The following is a 24,608-nucleotide window of genomic DNA, read 5'->3' on the forward strand; positions in this document are numbered from 1 at the left end:
TTTTTTAATTTTTTAAAAAACAAATTGCAGTACATCTCCTTTATCTAGTCTTTATCAGAGTTCTTAACAACAGATTTTTTAAAATTATTTTTTCCCTTCTACAACACCTTACAGTCATTACATCAACATTGTTATGTCATCATACCTGTACATGTATATAATATTTCGCTTCTATATTTACCCACCTTTATACACAGTTCTATATATATTTATATATATATTGTTTTTTGCTTAATTAATTTTGTTCCTGTTTTGCAGCCATTTATACCAATTGTTCCAAATTTCATAATATTCCGACTCTTATCTTTTAATTTCAGCGTTAATTTGTCCATCTCTGCACAATCCAAAGTTTTTTTTAATCACTAATTCGTCCGAGGGGGTATTATTTTGTTTCCAGCATTGGGCAAATGCTATTCTAGCGGTAGTTAGCAGATGTGTTAATATGTACTTAATTTTCTTTGTATATTTCCCTTTGATTATTCCTAGTAGAAAGATTTCGCGTTTGTATTTTATCTGAGTTCTTAGATGTCAAGCCTGTTGCTGGTGGATATTAATAGGAGTTGAAGTCCATTGCATCTATTAGACCAAGTCGAGAAAGTCTGCCTGATCCAAAGGACTCGGGCAAGGTCTTAACTCAGAAGGCAGAATGACAGAATTGAAAGGGACCTGGGAGGTTTTCTAGTCCAACCCCCTGCTCAAGAAGGACAACCTGTATTATTTCAGACAAATGATTGTCCAATCTCTTTTTAAAACCTCCAGTGATGGAGCAACTTCTATAGGCACAGTTATTCCACTGATTAATTGTTTTCACTGTTAGGAAATTTCTCCTTAGTTCTAGGTTGCTTCTCTCCTTAATTAGTTTCCCTGCATTGCTTCTTGTTCTTCCTTCAGGTGTTTGGGAGAATAGGTTGAAACTCCCCCCCCCCCAGCAATGAGTTTGTTTTTGTGAGTTTATTAGGACTTGTATGCTGCCCACTCTCGAAAGACTCAGGGTGGCTTACAGAAAAAGAAGGGAGGGGAACATATAAAAATTAAAAAGTTACAAACATTAAAATCACACAACATTCATAACATAAAATGGGGCTGGATAAATCAACAGCCCTAGGCCTGCTGGAAGAGCCAGGTCTTAATTGCTTTGCGGAAGGCCGGGAGAGTAGTAAGGGTCTGGATCTCCACGGGGAGATCGTTCCATACGTGGCACGACAAAACCGCGCTCCACTAAAGCGCGCCCGATTAAACCGCGTCGCTGACGTCATCAGCAGGGCGACAACAGCGACCGTAGAGAAAAAAGGGCGCTTTAAATAGCGCTTTAAAAGCAAGCCGATTCACGTTAAGGTAAGGGTTAGGTTTAGGGTTAGGTTTAGGGTTAGGTTAAGGGTTAGGGTTAGGGTTAGGTTAAGGGTTAGGTTTAGGATTAGGTTTAGGATTAGGTTTAGGGGGGTTAGGTTTAGGTTTAGGGGTTAATTTTAGCTTTAGCATTCACAGCGTGCTTTTTTCGTCGCACTGTGATGACGTCAGCTACGCGGTTTCGTCGAGCGCGCTTTAGTCGAACATGGTTTTGTGGTGGAACCGTTCCATAAGGCCGGAGCAGCTACAGAGAAGGCCCTTCCCGGGGGGGTCGCCAGCTGACATTGGCTGGCAGATGGAATCCGGAGGAGGCCTAATCTGTGCAATCTTATTGATTATTTAAAATGCCATGTCATTGCACTTACCGTAAAACTTCTGGATTTCAGCATGATCCTCCATGTGTAACTGGTATTGCAATGGGTCTCCTACCGGTCCGCGGTAATATGGGTACATAATTGAGTGCTTGGAAGATGAATGTACTAAGCCAAGACTGTGCCCAAACTCATGAATGGCTACAGCGAAAAGGTCGGTGCCAAAGTCATCTGTCAAACAATAAAAATCACTGGTTGAGCATCCAGGCTGAGTCTACAAAATAAGAGAAGGAGTCACAAATAGCACAGCACAGAATCAGAAGGACAGCAAAAATATAATCCTGTCCAATCATTTCCTACAAAGTAATGTGTCCACACTTTGTTGAATCTTTGATGGCATCTTGAGAGCTGTGAACAATGCTCAGTCCAGATTAGGAATAAAAAAGTACCTATGCATAATAGCTGCCCCCTCTTAAAATGGCTCCTATACTGGGCTTCCTTTGTTTTTCCTTGAAGATGTTTTGTTTCTCATCCAAGAAACGTTTTCAGTACTTGGGTGAAGAAGCTGAAGAAGCTTCTTGGGTGAGAAGTGAAACGTCTTCAAGAAAAAAACAAAGAAATCCCAGTTACCTTTTGAAAAAGAACTTTTGAGACAACTTTAACCTGGATGACTGAGAAACTCCGTAGGCTCTCCTCTCCTACAGTTCTCAACTTCAGCCATTAGGTCCTCCAGAGCAGAGAACTGGATTTGCCCTAAAAATTAAATCTAGGTCTTCATCCTACATGACGGGACCCGGTTGCATCAGAGGGTGAATCTTTGGATACAAGATTCTCACTCAGCCTGCTTAGTGAATGGAGGAAAAGTCAAATGGGCCAGACTAACACAATAGCTTCATTTTCATTTTTTGTTTTTCAACACTGGTTTCCACCAAATCTTCCCCACATGAGATCAGAAAGACAAATTCTTCTTGGGCTAGGGTGAAAGTCTTAGAGCGCTATCCAAAAAGATGAAATAGTGAGGAGATCATCATATCATAAATGATATGTGATTACATCACATCATAAAATGCATTAGGGAATGTGTATGTTGCCTTTACTGTTCCTTTTCCCCCCCGTTTGATGGTTGCCTGTTGTGGCCCAGCAGGAGCCGTTGGAGCTGCCACCAGACTCCGACAGCGAGGGGCCCTCTGAGTCGGCTCTGGAGAATGTGGAGGACCCTGGACAGGGTTCCGACTCCGAGCAGGGTGCAGAGAGGCTGGTTGGCCACAGGAGGCACCTGAGCCTTGGACCAGTGTGGAGGAGACAAGGGAGAGTGAGCCGGACGCCAGCAGTGAGTTGTTCCTGGATGCACGCCATCAAAGAGCTACTAGGCGTCAGGAACAATTACGCAATTACAGGAGGTGATTGCACTCAGCTGGTGGTCATTAGGCTCCTCTCCAGACTATAAAAAGCTACTTGTGCACACGGCCGTATTTGCAGAAGTCAACGCAGGATTGAATGTCGGAGGACAGTACTGGGAGCTTGGCAGGCTGGATTGCTGCCAAGCCTTATCTGTGTTTATTGCTGCCTGAGTTTGTCTGAGTTGCTGCCAAGGTCCTTATCTGTTTGTTTTGCTTGGCTTTCAGCCACCGAGGGTTTGGTGTTTTGCTATTAAAGGACATTCCAGTTAAGCTTGTCTTGGCATTCGTTAGTGGATGGAGGAGAGGGTCAGAACAGATGCCCTACCTCTATGTCACAAGTTAGCAATAGCAATAGCAGTTAGATTTATATATCGCTTCAAAGGGCTTTCAGCCCTCTCTAAGCGGTTTACAGAGTCAGCATATCGCCCCCACAGTCTGGGTCCTCATTTCACCCACCTTGGAAGGATGGAAGGCTGAGTCAACCTTGAGCCGGTGAGATTAGAACCGCTGAACTGCAGATAACAGTCAGCTGAAGTAGCCTGCAGTACTGCACCCTAACCACTGCGCCACCTCGGCTCTTTGCTCTTTCAGCAAAGCCTCCTCCTCCTCAGTTCATTGTAGCTCCTTTTGGGCATTCACTTGAACTCATAGAGAGGTCAGCATGGGGGGAGAAAAGTACATGCAGCCTTCAAGTCACTCAGAGGGTGTACTCACATTCAAGCCAAGGCAAGTATAGTTGACCTTCAGACCATTAGATAAATGTGGGGTAACATGAAAAGACAAGGGCAGGATTCTATGCATGGCCTCATTCCACATCCAATGTGAGCCTTCCATGCAGTCAGGCAAACACTTGAACAGGTTTACAGTTCTTAGCTCCTCCACTACTCCTGAAAATCAAATCACCTGGTGAGCGGAAGGTCCATTCTTCATCCCCATCAAAATGGACAGTGCCAGCCCTCTGGGGGTCTCCAGGAAAGAAAGCATGGGCCACCATCCCACCAGGTCCATCAAAAGGATAACTGTCATGGTGATCCAGCTGGAGGAACTCCACAGAGATGTCAGCAGTGTGGCCGCCAACCTCATGAAAGGTTAATGGTATAGCTTCACTCCAAACCTTTAGGGCATAATAGATCAATACTCGCATCGTCTCTCGGCTGAGACGAGCTCTTTGGGGGTAGCTCTTCACCCTATGGGAAAAATAAAATCTGCAGGTGAAAGCAACAGGAATACAATTTGCTTTCCTAAAGCATACTAAATTGAAGTTTATTTTTGGGGGCGGACTGAGAATGTAGTGTCAACCAAGGACATTTGCTTCGTTTATGGTGAAGGGCATTCTGCAAATCCAGAAAACTGGTTCCTTCAAGAACCTTTTAATCATGCTGTGGCACTCTGGTGGAGTAGTCAAAATATTGGATTGTATCCTAAACTAGGTTTAATGAAACACAATTCTTGGCTTCCCATAACACACTTCACCCAAAACAAATAGACTTTATAAAGGCTTAACAAGATGCCCGGATTCACTTAGCTAGCAGACTCCATTGCTAGGTTCGTCGAATCACAATAAACCAGAAGCTACCCATTTCCATGTTAGCCTAGTTGTCTGAACGCTGGCACTGAACGACGGTGTTTTTACAAGGTACAATTCTTTTCTCGATCTAATTTCCCACCAAGTTAGTGTTGCTCAACCTTGGCAACTTTAAGATGGGTGGACTTTAACTCCAGTTATGCTGGCTGGGGGATGCTGGGAGTTGGAATCCACCCTTCTTTATGTTGCCAAGGTTGAGAAACATTGCATTAGGCCTACATGTGTATACCTACTTCCAGGAGATGTTTCTTTTAGTCCAAACTGAACCAGCACTGTGCCTCCCCCGACTTTTTCTCCTTTGCCATCGCTTCTTCCTTGCACTCTCTTTTAAAGAAAGCTCTGGGGGGGAGTTGGGCATAATATCAGGCAAGGCGCAGCGGGGCATCCGGATCAGACTCCTTGTGGCATCATCTGCAAGAATTCAAGGGAAGAGAACGGAAAAAGCTCAGAAAAATTTAAACTTTCGGTCCTTGCCCTGTCTCTTTCATCTTGCCTTGCCTCAATTTCTTGGAAACAGGCCAGAGGTGGGTTCCTACCAGTTTGCATCTATTCGGTAGAACCGGTTGGTCAAATCTACCGAACCGGTTAGAAGAGGTTCCACCAGTGGACCTGGAAAGCAGGCCACACCTATAGAAGAGGTTCCAAAAAAATTTGAAACCTACCACTGGTCCTTGGATATGATTATTCTACTCTATCGTGCTCATATTTATAAAACTCAGTGCCTCTGTGAAAGGTAAGGATGACTACTGCGTTTGTGGTGCAATCAGAACATTGCGTGTGTTGAAGTTGTTTTAACGCAAACCAAAGATGCCTTTTAAAAAACCAGTTTACATCATATTCTTATGCATGCCAGTGCTGTGTGTGAGGTAATTTAAGGGGGTTCTGACAAGTGTCGTCGGCATCTTCATATCCGGTCACATGGGTGGCAAGCCACTCCCATCCCGTCACAAGGGTGGCAAGCCACTTCCACAAAGGAGGCCACACCCACAGAGTAGGTTCAAACAATTTTTGAAACCCACCACTGAAACAGGCAATGTTGGGGCCATTTTCATTAGCATAAAGGCTGAAACCTAAATCTCTGATGGCATCAAAGGGTCCTTTGACCTAAAATGCACTGATTCTGCAGAGTCGCCTCCAGCCGTGAGATGGGTGGCATATAAATTTAATTAGTTTGGTTTGGTTTGGTTTGGTTTGGTTTGGTTTGGTTTGGTTTGGTTTGGTTTGGTTTGGTTTGGTTTGGTTTGGTTTGGTTTGGTTTGGCTTAGCTTAGCTTAGTTTATTGTCATTGCACATCATACAATGAAATTAAATGCCATCTTCAGTGTACATTATAACTATAAAAATAAAAACATAAAACCATAAACACACATCCTTCACAAGCTATATAATTGAAATTGAAAACCCGATATTGCATTAATATTGCACTTTACAGTAGAATTCAATATAGTTACTGCCCTGGAGTAGAAGCTGGTTTTCAGCCTATTTGTCCTTGTTTTTATTATCCTGTACCGTCTGCCAGATGGTAATAGTTCAAAAAAAAGGGGGGGGGCAGGATGAGATGGATCTTTAACAAAGTTTTGAACTTTCTTAAGGCAGCGGGAGCTATAAAGCTCTTCCAAAGAGGGGAGAGAGGGCAACCCATGATCCTCTGGGCAATGGCATTAACCCTTTGGAGCCCTGTCCTATCTGCCTCTGTGCAATTGGCAAATCATACACAGGTGCAATAAGTTAAAATACTCTCTATGGTGCAGTGGTAGAAGGTCACCAGCAGTTTTTACATTAATAATAAATCAATACATTCTGAAAACGTAAAGCAGTATATGAAACATGAACCCTAATCCTAGGCAAGGCATTAATACTACACCCCATGGAGTCACAGCTGGCAAAGATATCTGTTTCCTAACAGACTAATGCAGAAAATTTTTTCCTGATAGTTTCCCTCATTTTATTTCATTTTAGAACCCACCATGGAAAACCCACTGTTGTAATTTTGTCTAGAAGTATAAACTCAGTCCTCCTTCTTCACTGAATATATTCAGGAAGTGTCTGGGTCTCTCAAGGGTGCCACCGTAGCATGGTGGCGCAGTGGTTAGGGTGCAGTACTGCAGGCCACTTCAGCTGACTGTTATCTGCAGTTCAGCGGTTCAAATCTCACCGGCTCAAGGTTGACTCAGCCTTCCATCCTTCCGAGGTGGGTGAAATGAGGACCCAGATTGTTGTTGGGTGCGATATGCTGACTCTGTAAACCGCTTAGAGAGGGCTGAAAGCCCTATGAAGCGGTATATAAGTCTAATGGCTATTGCTATTGCTATCTTTCACTGAAGTTCAGAAGGTTGGACTGTCCTCTCTCATTTATGGGTTGATAGAGAGATCCATTGCAAAACCATGGATCCCCAAGGAGAACAAGCAAGATACTAACATCTCTCGGTTTCATTATACCTAGAATCCCAGTTTCTGCAATGCCAGCAAAACGTTGCATCACATGAAGGGCTGTGGTCACAGCTTCCCAAGTTTGTAGTTGGCCTGTAGTAGGATCAGCTGGTGGAAGGTATCCATAATGTATCAACCACTCCTAAACAAAGAGAATCAATAGCAAACATGAGGTATTATAATCCTCACCTATCCTCCTGAGAATTATACATTTCTTAAACTGGGCCTCTCTAAACTAATTTGTTCCCGTTTTATACTGCTTCTTTGCCTACACAGAAGAAAAACCACTAAATTAAAGGGGGCCAATTCTCAAATACCTAGCTGCAAAATTGCAGGTTCTGCATTTTGCCCAAGCCCTTGAAAGATTTAGCCAGGTTTTTGGAATGCTTTTCTGTACCAAGTTGCTGATTTTTCATTTCTTAGAGTTTCCATTTAATACGTGAAATGCCAGGTTTTTAATTTATCAAACAACTGGGCTTTTAATTTGATTTTAAGATGCTCTCAAGGGAGAAAAATCTCACTACTTTTCATGAAAGCCAACTCTCTTAACCCTGTGATTCTCAGTCCCAGCAACTTTAAGAGAGATACACTTCAGTTTCCAGAATTCCCCAGTAAGTCTGGTGTTTAGGGAATTCTGGGAGTTGAAGTCCATATTTATAGTTGCTGAGGTTGAGAAACACTCTAATCAATGTTCCCAAACCACCTGGAGAAGAGATAAAGCACAAAGCTGGCTTGGCTTTTCCACATTGTAGGAGCACCAGAGGTGGGTTCCTACCAGTTCGCACCTATTCGGTAGAACCAGTTCATCAAATCTACCGAACCGGTTAGAAGAGATTCCACCAGTGGACCCGAAAAGCAGTCCACACCTACAGAAGAGCTTCCAAAATTTTTTGAAACCCACCACTGGTCCTTGGATATGATTATTCTATACTATCAAGCTCATATTTATAAAACTCAGTGCCTCTGTGAAAGGTAAGGATGACTACTGCGTTTGTGGTGCAATCAGAACATTGCGTGTGTTGAAGTTGTTTTAACGCAAACCAAAGATGCCTTTTAAAAAATAAGTTTACATCCTATTCTTATGCATGCCAGTGCTGTGCGTGAGGTAATTTAAGGTGGTTCTGACAAGTGTCGTTGGCATCTTCATATCCGGTCACATAGGTGGCAAGCCACTCCCATCCGGTCACATGGGTGGCAAGCCACTCCCACAAAGGAGGCCACACCCACAGAGTAGGTTTGAACAATTTTTGAAACCCACCCCTGAGGAGCACCCATTTTTTTAGAACAGGTTTTCTCAACCTTGACAACTTAAAAATGTATGGGCTTCGACTCCTGCAGCTGGATGGGAAATGTTGGGAGTTGAAGTCCAGATGTCTTAAATTTGCCAAGGTTGGGATGCTACAACTCCCCAGTTTTCAGTCGCTTCAGGTTTGACTTACGGTGATTTCTCCACTCTCGTTGGTAGGCATGGGAGCAGGACCGAGGCAGGATGAATAAGATGGCAGCAACAGAAAGAAGAGAAGCCAGTGTAGAGAGGTGGCAGGTGGCTTCGTCTTTTGCTTTTCCTCCAGATGCTGTTGCTGAGGCTGCCTGCGATATTTCTTAGGAAAACAGACTTTTCCAGCCTCCATCCAGGTGTTGCTCACTGTTTTGGTGCGTTCACCACCTCTTCCAATTCTGGACAAAAAAAAAAAAAAAAGGATTCCTTTTTCCCTCCCTACAACCCAGCTAAACTGGTTTATTTTATCTGGGGGGGAAAAACCAAATGTAATCAACTCCAGTTTCAGAATGAGATCAAGAAAGGTTTGTTCCATGAATTGATGTGCTTTTTTTTTTGTATTTGACCCCAAACTTCTATCATATCACTAGCCAATGGCAAAACTAAGTGAGAACCTTCCTAGCTAATCATTTGAGGTTTGATTAGATCTTCTTCCTAGCAAGATCTCTTTTGAAACTAACATACTGTATACTTCTTCTATTTTACCCAAGGAATTCAGTGCAGCCGAGAGAGGCCAGGGGTGTAGTGGTTAAGTTGCTGCCCGAGAAACCAGGAGTTCTAATCCCGCCTTAGGCATGAAAGATGGTTGGGTGACTTTGAGCCAATCACCACCCACCATTTTGACTTTGTTGTCCCCACTCTGCAGATCCTTCTGCAGAATTTCAAGATGCTATCTCACTAATGAGGCCATTTAAGTTCTTCTTTCAGGTTGATTTCCTATGACCAAGGTGGCCGAGAAATGCTTGTCAGCAAAACAAATGGCAGGAAGCAGGAAATCTGAAAGAAAGAAAAATGGCTGAAGTGCAAGGACATTTGCTTGGATGTTCGCTTTAGCAGCTAGCCAATGTTTACTGTTGTGGCCCAGCAGGAGCCGTTGGAGCTGCCACCAGACTCCGACAGCGAGGGGCCCTATGAGTCGGCTCTGGAGGATGTGGAGGACCCTGTACCGGATTCCGACTCCGAGCAGGGCGCAGAGAGGCTGGTTGGACACCAGGAGGCACCTGAGCCTTGGACCAATGGGGAGGAGACAAGGGAGAGTGAGCCGGACTGTGAGTTGTTCCTGGATGCACGCCATCGAAGAGCTACTAGGCGTCAGGAACAGTTGCGCAGTTACAGGAGGTAATTGCACTCAGCTGGTGGTCATTAGGCTCCTCTCCAGACTATAGACTGCTTGTGCACACGCCCCTCTTGCAGAAGTCAACACAGGAACGAATGTCGGAGAACATATTTGTGAGCTTGGCAGGCTGGATTGCTGCCAAGACTTATCTGTGCTGGATTGCTGCCCAAGCTTGCCTGTGCCGGTTTGCTGCCAAAGACCTGTCTGTCTGTTAATTAAATGCCGTAACTTATCTTTGGCTCGGAGTGTGTGTTGGTGTGGGACAAGGGGGGTCAGAACAGTTTACTATCCAGCACAAAGATTGACTGAAAACATTGCTGCCGGAAAACACAAATAGATGAAAATGTAACTGCTGTTTTACAATGGAAAACACAGACGCATCGAAGGAAGATTGCTCTGGTGGGTTCCCTGACAAATGCGCGCTCGATAAAAGCGCGACCGCCGAAACCGCGGTGATAAAACCGCGAGTTCGAAATTGCACCGATGAATGCGCGCAGAAGCGCGCCAACAACAGCACACCAACAACAGAACACCTTCAACGAACAAGTAATAAGTAACCTAACCCTGAACCTAACCCTAAACCTCACCCTGAACCTAACCCTAAACCTAAACCTAACCCTGAACCTAACCCTAAACCTAACCCTGAACCTAACCCTAAACCTAACCCTTACCTTAACTTAAATCGCGCTTCCCTTACCTTAACTTACATCGCGCTTTTGTGGGCGTGGTTTTGTCGGCATGTTGTTGTGGGCGCGTGTATGACGTCACGATTTTATCGCTGCGATTTCGGCGGCGTGCTTTTGTCGTGCGTGCATTTGTCGGGTCACGGCTCTGGTGTACCCCTTGCCTTTAGCGTTTGTGGTGGAGCATGAGTGCCACATGTTTTCAAGATGATGGCACCCAGTTTGTGCCCTCTCCGTGACTAGCCCACCCTTGTATACCCCGCTCAGCGTCATTATCCAAGGCAAAACCAAGCAAAGTGAAACCAGGGGCGCTGATAGGCCAACGGGTGCTTCTCTTGAGTTTCAACTCTGCTTCTATTTCTTTATAGAGTCTTTCAATCGAAAATGAGTGTATGCGCTGCTCCCTAAGCAATCTTTTAAAAACATACAAAAGAGAGTGTTTGTAGCCCAGAGCTTCATTCTGCTCAGTCACCCAGAAGGAAAATCAACCCAGAAAGGGAAGTCATAATAGCTGAAAGAATTCTGACCTAGAGAGCCATTTCTTTAGACTTTTGGGAGATGGCTAGCTTACAAAAGGAATATCTATGGAGCAGGGGGTGGGGGGTGGGGGGTAGCGAGATGTTCAGCTTGTGCATTAGAAGCCCATCCCTTTCAGGGGCATATAGAAAAGGGTGGGGTGAATCCTGCAGGTGGCATCTTGATTTTTTGTGATCTGTCCCTCCCCCACCATGGATATCCCTGCTTTATAGGGATTTTGTTGTGGGGGGAGAAGAGGAAGGGCTATGTAATGTATTTGTGGAGGGAAGGGGAAGGGAAAAGGGAAAGGGAAAAGGGGAGAGGAGAGGAAAGGAAAGCAGAATGAAGTTTACAAAGAGAGGAATTATTCTCTTGTAGGCATGAGAGGTACTACAGATTTAAATTCAGTGCCATTCCTGCCCTCTGGGGAAGCAATCTCCGATAGCCAATTCTTTGTAATATGCAGACTCCACATCCCCAATTTTCTACAAGGGTAAAAGGAGACTTAAATTAAAACTGTCACTTTAGTAATGGAACACCTCATTCATCAGCTGTGCCCAAACATCCCGCCTGTGCTCTTGTATTCCTGTCTGCTAGAGAGCCTGCTGTGTTAAAGAGGCTCAGGGATGTCGGTCTGGCTACCTTCCAAGGGAACAGAAGCCGTCCGCATCTCCTCAAACCGATGTCAGTCTTTAATTCCTGTCACCGTCATTCTGACTTTCCAAGTCCATACATTTTGCAATCTCTCTAACGCACAAAACGATAATACAGCATGCGTTTGGTTTAACACAACAAGCAGGCAGAAATTATCCAGTTTTTTTTTAAATGTAGAAATTAATTTTTTTTAAAAAAAGACCATTCTGCTTACATTCCAACAAGACCTGGCTCCCCTTCCCTCCATTTTCCAAAGTGCCTCTCCCATTTCTAAAAAGGCTGGCAATTACAAGGAAGGAGGGAAGGTGATGTTCTCCCATCTTTGGCTTTGAAGAAGGAGGGCTTCTACTTACCGGTCCAAATATCCTCCGAAGAGCAAGTCCTCAAGGATCCCCAAGAGCAGCTTTGCTCCAGTTCTACTTTTCCTTAGAAGAGACTGGGGTGGGGCAGGAGGGGAGGCGGGGAGCAGAGACCAGCAGCGATTCTCTTTAGGGCAGGGAGGTGTCCTTTGACGAACTTATCTTTCCCAGAGGACTAAAAGAATCCACATCCCACCTTGCTCTGCAATTCCTCTAATTTGTTTTTGACCAAGTTAACAAGCAACTTGCAAACTTTTTGTTTTATTCTCCACTGTTCCTCTGGCTGCTGACTATCTTTCTAATTCCCCTTCCCTCAACTCACAATCTTTCTTCCTTCCTTCCTTCCTTCCTCCCTCCCTCCTTTCCTTCCTTCCTTTCCTCCCTCCCTCCTTTCCTTCCTATCTTCCTTTCCTTCCTCCCTCTTCCTTTCCTTTCTTTCTTTCTTTCTTCTTTCTTTCTTTCTTTCTTTCTCTTTCTTTCTTTCTTTCTTTCTTTCTTTCCTTCCTTCCTTCCTTCCTTCCTTCTTCCCTTCCCTTCCTTCTCCTGCTGAATGTGCAGCACATGCACTTAAGGACTTGTGACTTTGTACAACATGCTCAGACTTACACCCCCTCTCCCCTCTTGGATCTCTTCAGAGAACCAGCCCTCCCCCTCCCTCTTGGTTTTCCAAACCCACATGGTTCCTCTTTTTCCCAACAGTCCACCTGCGCATTTGGTAACTCACTCAAGAGCCCCTTTCTTTGACCACAACACTGACGGCATCCCCACCCCGTAGAGACCCCTCCACCTCATTTGGCAACTTGCTACAGACCTGCTGCATTTGACCTACCTGATGCCAGACTCCGCTCCCCAAAGGCGTCCATCTAACCAAGAACTTTGTCTCTTCCACCCGTCAGGGAGGGGCAGCAGGGGGGGGGGAGCAGGAGGGCGTGTCCCGGGAGGGAGGAGTTGCCTGCAGCAGGGGGGAGCTGAGGATTGGTCCCCACGACCTCCTCCCAATACCATTGCATCTCATGTATTTGGCCATAGGAAGCAGGGGCAGGATTTTAAAAATAGTTTTATTTTATTCCTTGCTTGTTCTTCGTCTATGCATTCTCATACGTGCATTCCTGTCTTCTTGGACACTGGAACAAAAATGTGATGGAATTAGGAAGGGGACCCAGATGGAGAGAATAATGCATTGTACAACCTTTTCTGCTAGATTAAAAAAAAAACTGGGAGAGGAGAACATCCTCTCTAAGAAAAGGGGGGGCAGCTTAACACCCCTCCCTGCAAAGTGCTTTATGATTTAGCTTTTGGCACGGGAAAAGCCTTTGACTCTCAAATGCATCCGGCTTTTTTTTAAAAAAAAAAAAAGTTTGCCAACTGATGTATTGAAGTGGAAAACTAGCAGAATATTCTCCTCCTGCTGTCCCCAACATGGCAGTCTTGAGTTATGAATTCTCAGCCTTAAGGCTATGTAGTCTCTTGAAGTTCAGCGGTTCAAATCTCACCGGCTCAAGGTCGACTCAGCCTTCCATCCTTCTGAGGTGGGTGAAATGAGGACCCGGACTGTGGGGGCAAGTTGCTGACTCAATTTGCTAAAAAAAATTGTAAACCGCTTAGAGAGGGTTGAAAGTTCTATGAAGTGGTATATAAGTCTAATAAATAAGTCTCTGGAGGATGTTAGGTTGAGGGGAGATAATTTTACATTCCATTTACATAAATAAAACAACAGCCATGGAAATGAGAAGAGGCCCAAATGAAGCTGTCAATTGGTTTAAAATGATAAGATTTGGAGGAAACCATCAAGAAAAGATCCTCTGTAAAGCCATATTCAATATTTTGGCCTTCAAAATGGAAAAGGAGGAGTGTGTTCAATTTCTGGAATTAAAATATGAAGAGGCTTGAACACATTACCTGGATAATATTACTTTCTATTGTTAGAGTCACCTTAAGTAAATGCTCTTGTTTGAAAGAAAGGATGGGTGTCCCATCCTTTCAAGAGACTTCCTTGTTTTTTTTCTTCCCTTGAAGACGTTTCGCTTCTCATCCAAGAAATGTCTTCAGTTCTGAAGAAGCTTCTTGTATAAGAAATAAAACATCTTGAAGGAAAAAACAAAATCCAGTTGCCTCTTGAAAAAGCACCTTTGGAACCCCCATTCTTTTTCCAGATAAGAACATTTCTTTAAGGTGATTCTATAACAATACAAACTAATATTATCCAAGTAATGTATTCAAGCCACTTCGTATTTAAATTCCATGACCTGGATGACGAAGAATCCCCACAGACGAAAGGATGGGTGGGCCTGAGACATTCATGGTTCTGAAGAACTGGAAATCAATGGAACTGGAGATCACATGCATTTGTGTGCATCCAGTTGTTGAAAGAAATGTCCTTCTGGGTTCGGCTCCAAGTGGGGGAAAAGACACTGGAGACATGGAGGTTGCTTGGAAAGATGGTTTATTGGTGGACAGGACCACATGGCTTGAGTCCTGTACAGGAAAGGTGATCATGTGCTTCAATGTTGGTGGAGAAAAGAGAAGGAAGGGCTGAGATGCTGAGTCCCTGGTATTATGCCCTCTCTGGCCTTTGATCTTGAGCTTGTGTTCTGATTGGTTGTCAGACTCCCATGGAGCCATGCAGGGGCAACTCTCTAGGCTGCGTTTTGAATCCAGGTTTGGTTGAGTTCTCAGATGCCATGTGGTGAGTTGGGTAAAGGGCCAATATTATCATGCCTTAATCCCATCTCCCTGGAGCTGAAGGGGAGAGCTCTTTATTATGTAAGGTGGACTAGCTTGGCCTTCTTAATGGCCCATTGACAAAGTGGGGATGGGCAGGAAGCTGCAGGGAGCTATTCTGTCTTTTAAAACATGTTTCTTCCTTTTCACATCCAGAGAAATATTCTGCCTTTTCAATATGTCCTAGGGCAGCGTTTTTCAACCACTGTGCCGCGGCACACTAGTGTGCCGTGACATAGTGTAAGGTGTGCCGTGGGAAAAACACTTTATATATAGTCAATATAGGCACAGAGTTAAATTTTTTAAACATTTTCTAATGGTGGTGTGCCTCGTGATTTTTTTTCATGAAAAAAGTGTGCCTTTGCACAAAAAGGTTGAAAAACACTGTCCTAGGGTATTTCATTTTTCTGGGAGAGGGCTGGGTGATAACTTCCTACACAGTTTTACATTTTCAAAACTTAATAACATGGAAAAAAAGGACTTGCCTTCAGAACCTTTTCGGTTCTAAACTCAGCTGGGTTTTCTATCTACAATTCTTTCCATCATTCATCCAGGAGTTCATCTGAACTTCACTGGCTGCCCAAATTCTCCTTTTCTTCCTTGTCTGGTCTGAAACACTAAAGCAAATGTTCTGTCTGCTTTTCCACAATAGTTGGTCCCCATCCTTGTTTTCGACCTGCAACTTGATAATCAGCCTTTATCATGAAGGATCTTGCTTGTCCTTTCATTCCTTTCAGCTAAAGGCCACGCCCGTTAACCTCCAAGCCAAGGCAATTGGGCCCTGGAGAGACTTCACTGGGATGTATCCCCTTAGGAAGCGATGAGTCCAGAATGGCTATTTTGGGTGATGGGGTCAACCGGGGCCTCTGTAAGCTCCAAGCAGAACAATGCTGATTGACAATGAGGCCATTAATCTGTTGGGAGACGGCTGTGACCAGCTAGACTGGAGCTGGTGTCCATGGTTACACGGACTATGAGGCTCTTATTTCTCACTCAGATCTCTGCAGTGGGGTGGGTGGAGGGGGTGAGGGGGAAAAGCCACCCTCACAGCAGGCAGACTGTGGAGGAACTGAATACGTTGGCGTTCACTCCCAATAGAATCTTCTCTAGTTCTGGGCACAACGTGGGAGATATTCTCATTGGGTTACTTACAAAGAAACTTTTATCAACTTTGAGCTACTTATGAATAAAGGAGAAAAAAAAAATCTAATGCAGGTATGGGAGCTCAAAATTTCTGTTGCTAAGCGAGGCAGTTGTTAAATGAATTTTGCCCCACTTTAATTGCCACAGTTGTTAAGTTAGCAAGAAAGTTGTTAAGTGAATTTGGAAAATGCTCATAGCTCACTTTTTTCAGTGCCGTTGCAACTTCGAACGGTCGCTAAACCAACTATTGTAAGTCAAGGACTATCTCTAACAAATTGTGGGTTCTGGTCCCCAAATGTTGCACAATTATAAATTTGGATACTGAAAATGGCTATTTTTTTGGAGTGTATGTAATACAACCAACAATTCAAAGGCTGCCAAATGAAGAAAACTCTGAAAAAATTAAAAGCTGTGTTCTGGCAATGAATCCCAGTTCCTTTGCCAGGTAAAGCCATTTCTAATGAACTTGGACTCAGCTGGCCTTCCAAAATTCTCCATAAAATACGCAGGCAGAGAAATGGGGTGAATGTTTCCAAATTTCCCCCCATAGCAGATGTTCCCCAAAAGCCTCTTAAGTAGGGCACCCCCTTAATGATAGTACCGCTATTGCTTAAAAAGCCCCATGGGAGGTGTCTCACCCCAATGTCTTTTCTTGAGATTTAATGAAAGCGTGGGAAGCTGGGAAGTCTGCAGACCACTGGAAAGAGGATCACACAATGGAAAGCAGGATATTCACAGGCACGCACTCCCACCTCCTCCCTGGGGCTGGTTTCAAAGGGCTTTTGAAGCAAATCAATTGCAGACCTGCAGTAAAAACCTGGGGAAGAGGGCAGTAACTGCCCCTGTACCCCACACGTGGAGGCAACCCCTTCCGAAGGATGGTTCCTACTTCAAATGAACTGGAAGGATGGATGCTATTCAAGGCAGCAAAACGAATTTGTAAAATTAAGAGCTCCGGAATGATTTTGGCGGTTCCACCACAAAACCGCGGACGACAAAATCGCGGTCGACGAAAGCGCACATTTGACGTCATCACAGCGCGACGAAAACATCGCGATGTGATCGAAAAATGTAAAAATAAAGCGAAAACCTTACCCTAACCCCCCTAAACCTAACCCTAAACCTAACCCTAACCGTTAACGTAACGCTAAACCTAATGCTAACCCTTAACCTAACGCTAAACGTAACCCTAACGCTCTAAACCTAACCCTAACCCTTAACCTAACCCTAACCCTTACCTTTATGTGAATCGGCTTGCTTTAATTTTATTTTTATTTCAATTTTTAATTTTTTTCGTCACGCTGTGATGATGTCAAATGCGCGCTTTCGTCGATCGCGCTTTTGTGGACCGCGGTTTTGACGGGTCACGGATTTTGGCATCTGGGGGGACCTGCCCCACGGATGCAGCAAGAGAAAAACGAAGGGTGGAAACCTCCAAAATGGGAGGTCTGAAATGGACCCTCTGCCATTGCATCCTCACTAACATTTTGCCACCTCAGCTTTTACCCACTTCTGAGTCTTATGAAGTCTGATTGCTCATTTTTGTTTAAATAAAAAGTTGCATGGAAGCACCACCAGGAAGGGGTGAGCTTCAATCTTCAACAGCCTCTTGGTACCCAGCTGAGAGCATTCCGAGACGGGTCATCGCAGGGAAGTTCTAGTCTTGTTGGTAGCAGGGCAGCTCTTCTCATTATTATGGGCCAAACATTGCTGAAAATAAATTTAGCAGAAGGGTGTCTTGAATGGACAGAGGTGGCAGCATGCCCAGAACATATGCGTTAGATGAGTCACACCCATGGCACCCATAATATCACCCTGTGGGTGCAGTGGGTGTCAAGGCTAACAGTGCCCCATTAACAAACTCCAGAAGCAGATCTCAATGGGGTGCAGAAAGGATGAACCACATCGGAGTCCCTTGGCAAAAACTCTCCAATGTTTGGTCCCAGGACACTTAATGGAAGAGATTTCTGGCGCTCATGAAAAGGCAGGCAGTGTTCTTGTGGTTTCTGAAGGAGGAGGAGGAGGGAAATTCATATTCAAGATATGCATTTTCTTATTTGAACATGTAGATCCATAAAAAGTCTTTGCAACTTCGCCTCCCTCAAAACGTTTCGATATTGCAAATCAAGCAGGCCGGAAGCTTCTTGGATGAGAAACCAAATGTCTTCAAAGAGAAACGAAGTCCAGTTGCTTTTGGAAACTTTTACACCTTTGGGACAACCATAACCTTGATGAGTGAGACCAGGGGTGGATTTCTCGCCCCGTTCCAACTGGTTCGGTTGGAATGGGGCTGGCGGCGTCCTCGTGCACGCGCGCAGTGCACGCATGCGTACTAGCGCCTGTGCGATGCTCCAGCTGCTCCTGGAGGATCGCGCAGGCGCTGTATGCGTTCTGTGCATGCGTGGAAGCGCAGAATTCGTCAAAACTGGGTAAGAAACGTGGGCGGGCGGGTGGATCCTTCGGCGTTCCCGGAAGTTACTTACTTCTGGGTTTGCTGACCAACCGGTTAGCGGGGACCGCCGCAAACCGCCTGAAACCCACCCTTGAGTGAGACCCTCCAGAGACAAATCAAGCAGGGTGTCAGGTCTGCAATTATATTCTTTTTAGAATTTTGGCCTGCCACCCTTCTCTTATTTCATTATGCTGTTTCATTAGTATAGTTGATGGGAGGGGGGAATAGAAAGGAGTAGGATTGTGGAATGTGTTGTTGTCATTCTTTTCTAGAAGACCAAGGTCATCTTTTGTCTCCGTACTTCAGAGGTGAGTTCCTACCAATTCGCAGCTATTTGGTAGAACCGGTTCGTCAAATCTACCGAACCGGTTAGAAGAGGTTCCACCAGTGGACCCGGAAAGCAGGCCACACCTACAGAAGAGGTTCCCAAAAAATTTGAAACCCACCACTGCTGCACTTTTACACCTGACTGGAAGCAGCTGGGTGGAGATGACAGCGTGGAAGAAGATTGGACCATATGATGGATTTGTGGGTGTGGGGACAAGATCATGAACTTTTAACTGGGTGGAATCCCAGGAAGCTCTTTAGAATTGGGATTACACAGATGTGCTAAGATGTTTGAGTTAACTTTCTCAATTCTTGCGGAGCTCAAGGGCTGTGTGGATCACAGATAGACATACCCTAATCTAGGGACTTTAGAAAAAGGATTTTCTTTCTTTCTTTCTTGAGGGAGTGCAAGTGCCAGGAACCACCTCTTTCTGCATCTTTCAAGTAGCATTAAACAACCTTTTGATGCAAAGAAACATCATGATGCGTTTCCCAAGCTGTAAAGAACACTACAATAATGATTTCTTTGCTGGTGGCAGTGGGTCTCCGGGGAGGATCGGAGACAAATGGAAATGAAATTGAGGTCTGCCCTGGATTTGATTAACCATCTGTCTCCCTTGTCTTGTCCCTCTGCGTCCCCCCCCCACACTCCTGTCTCCCTGACCTAGTTAACTCAATTAGGCAACACAACTGCCACCCCCCTTCACATCCATCATTTCCAACCAAGAGATCCATTGAAAGGCTTGACAAATCTTAACAGTGCAGCAGGAAACACAACCTCTTCCCATAGCAGAAGCTGCCGCAGATGTAACTTACGGCGTTGGAGACCACACGTCAGGTCTTCAGAAAACAGAGTACAGGGAGTCCTCAACTTACGACCACAATTGAGCCCATAATTTATGTTGCTAAGTGAGAAATTGGATGATTTTTGCCCCATTTCATGACTTTTCTTGCCACATTTCACATACAGCGAATCACTGTAGTTGTTAAATGAGTAACACGGTTGTTAAGTACATCTGGCTTCCCCGTTGCTTGTTGGAAAGTCCCAAAGGTGATTGCATGATCCTGGGACACTGCAACCGTCATAAACATGAGTCAGTTGCCAAGCACCTGAACTTTGATCACATGAGCGTGGGGATGCTGCAACAGTGATCAGTCACGTTTTTCAGCGCTGTTGTAACTTCGGTCACTAAATGAACTGTTGTAAGCTGAGGACTACCTGTAGGAGCAATTGGCACGTGAGGATTTCCTCCCCTCATATTGAAAGGGTAGATATTCCTTGACTTACAGCAGTTCATTTAGTCTTCAGTTACGACACTGAAACAAGTGACTTATGACTTTTTCACATGACTGTTGCAGCATCCGCAGTCACATGATCAAAATCCAGATGCTTGGCAAATGGTTCTTATTTATGATGGTTACAGTGTCCCGGGGTCATGTGATCACCTTTTGCAGCCTTCTTACAAGCAATGGGGAAGCCAGATGTACTTAGCAATAGCAGTTAGACTTATATACCGCTTCATAGGGCTTTCAGCCCTCTCTAAGCGGTTTACAGAGTCAGCATATTGCCCCCAACAATCCGGGTCCTCATTTTACCCACCTCAGAAGGATGGAAGGCTGAGTCAACCCTGAGCCGGTGAGATTTGAACAGCCGAACTGCCGAACTAGCAGTCAGCTGAAGTAGCCTGCAGTACTGCACCCTAACCACTGTGTTACTGACTTAACAACTGCAGTGATTCACTTAACAATCATGGCAAGAAAGGATGTAAAATGGGGCAAAATTCACTTAACAGCTGTCTCACTTAGCAATATTTTGGACTCAATTGTGGTCGTACATTGAGGACTACCTGTACTTGTGTCTCTGGTTATCAGTATCATTTATATTGAGGCTGCAAGACAAAGGGTATTGATTGACACCTAAGGAAACCATTTCATTACCATACTGGTTACATACATTGCTTTTTAGGATATATTAAGAAATGGAGAATTTGTAGTCCTTTAGATCTTACTGATCTGTAATTTCCATTATCAAAATAATGGAAGGCAAACTTATGCTTAGACAAAATCTAAGGAGGTGCAAAGCACTGGAGTGCCCAAACACCCCCCCCCCAATTTATTCAATTATGATGCTTTGCTACCCTTTTAAGACAATGTTCTCTTGAGTGCTGTTTTAATTCTGAATCTTTCTGAAGAGTGATTAGTAAATCAATGTGATGTAAAGGATAAAACTATAAAACAGGTGACCAGATTTACAGATCTACTTCACGGCAAACAATTTTGTTGATAAGGAGCTAACAATTCACTTCGTCACAAGATGCATGATGAAAAGGAGGAGAATGTCAGTTTGATGTTATGGATTATGTACCAAAAGATACATTTTACAAAACAGTTGTTTAAATCTGTGATTTCTCTTAAGTTTGCCGTTTAGAAGGTAAATACATTCCAATATTTTAAGCTTCCTAACGTTTTGCATGAATTAGAATTCTCAGCATCTTATTTCTGCATCCAGTGGCTGTGGAGATGTTGAAAATAACTGTTTGCTTACAAGATATACACAGGAGAAAAACTGTTTTCTAATATTTCTTTTTTTTTTTTCCTGGCACTTGGAGCTATTTCTCTCAAATTTCTCTGCAAACATTGAGACTACACTCACTTCAAAGTTATAGCGAGTAAACTATTTCCCAAAACTAATAAAAAATAAAAAATAAAAATCCAATTCACGGGCTTAGTGCGTCATTTTAATTCCTGTTCATTGTTATTTTGTCACAATCTACTAGCTTTTTTACCCCATCATAAATCTTCAGGCAGAGCCAAAGGCTGGAAAAAGGAGAATTTTGAACATGAAGCTGTGAAAAGTAATTGGAATAATCAAGGATTCTACATGTTGTATAAAGACGATTAAGCAATGGGAGTTATGGCCTTGCTATCACTTCAGGTTTTAAAAGTGGGGCGAGATGGTTACCTATTAGATTTCTACACTGACCAGGGAATGGATTTAAATGTATTGGTCTCTTCCAACTTATAAATTCTTTGATCTGCCTGGGTAGAGTTATGAAAAGTCTGATAAGCCTGTTCAAACTATCTTGAGCCAATGAAACAAAAGAAACATAAAACATTGCCCTTTGGAGGTTAAACATTATGCCTCTATACTGTAGAGAGAAGTTGTGGGAAAAGATTGGGCCTGAAGGTATCAAATATCCAGTTTTAGAATTGGTACCATTCTTGTGTATTCAGCTGCCAGATTTTATATTCTAGTTTAAAACAAAACACCCACAAAAAAGGCAGAGGAAGAAATGAATTCCAATTTTACCACAGCCAAATTTAATGTACTTTCGTCCTCCCACTCCTAAATTCCAGAAAGGGTAATTGGATAAACCAGAGTTCTATTAAGCAAACCTCACACCCACACACACAAGCATAATATTTAAAGCTGTGTGCACCTACCACCAGCTGAGAGATAAGCCTTGATCTGGGGTCAATTGTCTCATTAGCTATTGAGTTGATATAGCTGGATCTCTTCTGCCACGAGACCTATGGAGGCAGCCTTTTTGCCTTATTGCAAGGATAAGAGTTTCTACAAATGCTCCAACCCCAATCAGCTTGCATGTTAAGTGGGGGAGAGGTCTGAGGGCACCGTCTTCCCTAAAGAATTGCTCCACTGAAATGGAATGAAGCTTCACAAAGGAAGCCTGCAGAAAGCATGGGTAATTCTACTCTTTCAAGCAGTTTTTTCCCTTGGAGCAATTCCAAACAGGCCGTCCTTCAAAAGCAGCTATAAACAATCCATTTCCCCCAAAGCAGCACTCTGGAGTAAGTGGGTGGTGGGCTGCAGCCTCAATCAAAGATAATACTAATGTAGGCATTTCTTAAGATTTCTCTTCTCTCGTGCTATCTTGGAAAAGTTACAATGGGCAAATTGAAAAGGTCTGACCATAGCTTCCCTTTCTTCAAAAGAGCCCAGGTCGATATTCAAGAGTACCATAGTCCATGTATGCCTGCAGAGAGTGGTTTTGTCCAGTGCGTTTCCCACTACATGATCTTCCTCCCTCTCTGAACAAACGGAATAATTTTGTGTCCGCCCCCCCAAAAAACTGATGTCCATCTCTATCTGAAAACGCCTGTTAAGGAAAATGAACAGAACAGAAAAGGATCCGCTTCACCAAGCCGATTAGAGAGTTTTGCCAGCAATGGGGACACGAAGCAATGCCCCCCCCTCTCTTAAAAGAAAAATCATAGCACAGCTTCATCTCCAAGAAGTGGTTTTGAGGAAAGTTGGTCTTTCAGACATTACTTGTGCTCGTCTGCCCCCCCAGGCGAGCATTCCTTATTCAATAAGTTCCACGTAGTTGGCCGGAAACATCCCAAAGTGACCATCGGGCCCGTAACCTCGCCACCAGCCCTCGTCAATCATCTCAATGTTTGTGATAATGTTCTCAGGGTCAAAAGAGATCTCTGTGTCGTCAGCTAAAAAAAGATGGGAAACAAAACAATCTATGTTATTTTTTAAAAGAATTTATATATATTGCAATATATATCTGTATTGTGTCACAAGATAGATAGATAGATAGATAGATAGATAGATAGATAGATAGATAGATGATAGATAGATATGTATTGTGTCACAACTCCTGGTATGCCCAAATATGGGAGGGAGCATACTGCTTCCCTTTTATGTCTTTTGGCTCACCCTAGGAGCCATCCAAGCCATTTTTTTATGTTGCTTTTGTTACATTTGTGCTGATAAATAAATAAAGGGAGACTAGTATAGATCTATTTCAAGCTATTTAGCTCTTATCAGCTAGCCATATCCTTACTGCGAATCAAACCTGGGCTGTATTACATATCAGGCAGTTGTATTAGCCACTAAGCCATACACACACATATACACATACATACGTACAGTATATATAAAAGTAACTGGTCCAGTAGACTACTATAGGAGTCATCAACCCCTACCGGTCTGCAGTATGGCAGAAACCAGGGTGCGCAAACAAGGGAAGCCCCATCCATGGGATGTAGGTAGCACATGACACCGCAGCCTTTCCGGTCCGTGGGAAAACTTCTCTTCCCAGAACTGGTCCCTGGTGCCCAAAAATTGGAGGATGCTGGATTACAAGATCAGAATCACACTGATCATTTGACATCATGACAGTGCTGAAAAAAAGTGACTTATGACTGGCTCTCATACTTACAACTGTCGCAGCTTTCCTGCAGTCATGTGATCAAAATTTGAGCACTTGGCAACTAGTATGTATTTATAACAACTAAAGTGTCTTGGAGTCATGTGACTGCCCGTTGTGACCTTCCCAGGGAGCTCCCAACGAGCAAGGTCAATGGGAGAAGATGGATTTACTTAACAATGGCATGATTCACTTAACAACTATGGCAAAAGACCATAAAATCAGGCGCGACTCACTTAACGACTGCATTGCTTAGTGATGGAAGTTCTAGTTCCAACTATGATCATAAATTGAGGACTATGTGTAAACCATGGTTTCTCAGTCTTGGCAACTTTAAGATATATGGAGTCCAACTCCCACAATACACTCCAAAGTTGCAGAGTTCCTAGAAGTGCCAAGGTCAAGAAATTCTTCTCTAACCTCAGTCTGTTTCCATTTTATTTAAACAACACCTGTAGTAATCTGGGTTGCCTTATGCCAAATTAAAGTACTTAGTCATTTAACCCCTTCTTTTCTAATGCTGCTTATTCTTTCACTGTGGATTATTAGTCCTCCTTTCTGGAGACTCACAACATCCTGTATTATCATTTCAGCCTTTAAATTGGAGCTGACCAACCTTCTTCTAAGCTGAAGATAGCATCAGGCTGTTGAGTGGCAGGCTGGGGCTACATTCAACCCACAGAAGCAGCCTGCAGAGCCATGGTAAAAAAAAAATGAAGTAGGATTAAATATGAGGGAATGAAACATTTGATGCATTCCTTCATTGATAGAGCCAAGGTGGCGCAGTGGTTAAATGCAGCACTGCAGGATACTTCAGCTGACTGCAGTTCAGCTGTTCAAATCCCACCAGGCTCAAGGTTTACTGGTTCCACCACAATACCGCGA

The 24,608-nt window shown here is 43.9% G+C and overlaps 2 protein-coding genes across 3 annotated transcripts in view; both read right to left on the reverse strand.

The window, feature by feature from the left end:
- The window catches only part of LOC148048975 (matrix metalloproteinase-17-like), a 20,801-nt gene extending 8,808 nt beyond the window's left edge, over window positions 1–11,993 (reverse strand). Inside the window, exons 1-6 of the mRNA XM_087706288.1 lie at window positions 11,895–11,993; window positions 8,513–8,750; window positions 7,083–7,215; window positions 4,877–5,054; window positions 3,962–4,245; window positions 1,713–1,889 (exon numbers count right to left, since the gene is read on the reverse strand). Coding sequence (XP_087562414.1) covers window positions 1,713–1,889; window positions 3,962–4,245; window positions 4,877–5,054; window positions 7,083–7,215; window positions 8,513–8,704 — 964 coding nt within the window. The 5' untranslated portion in view covers window positions 8,705–8,750; window positions 11,895–11,993. The remainder of the gene's footprint in view (window positions 1–1,712; window positions 1,890–3,961; window positions 4,246–4,876; window positions 5,055–7,082; window positions 7,216–8,512; window positions 8,751–11,894) is intronic.
- Window positions 11,994–21,259: 9,266 nt separating this feature from the next.
- DBNL (drebrin like) overlaps window positions 21,260–24,608 on the reverse strand; it is a 33,693-nt gene continuing 30,344 nt past the window's right edge. For both annotated transcript variants that reach the window (XM_087706285.1, XM_087706284.1), the window contains one exon: window positions 21,260–23,007. In XM_087706285.1, coding sequence (XP_087562411.1) covers window positions 22,868–23,007 — 140 coding nt within the window. In that variant the 3' untranslated portion in view covers window positions 21,260–22,867. The remainder of the gene's footprint in view (window positions 23,008–24,608) is intronic.

Source organism: Thamnophis sirtalis, unplaced genomic scaffold (assembly GCF_051295495.1).
Source record: "Thamnophis sirtalis isolate CommonGarterSnake01/CBP01778 unplaced genomic scaffold, rThaSir2_p1.2 scaffold_2, whole genome shotgun sequence".
Lineage (NCBI taxonomy): Eukaryota > Metazoa > Chordata > Lepidosauria > Squamata > Natricidae > Thamnophis > Thamnophis sirtalis.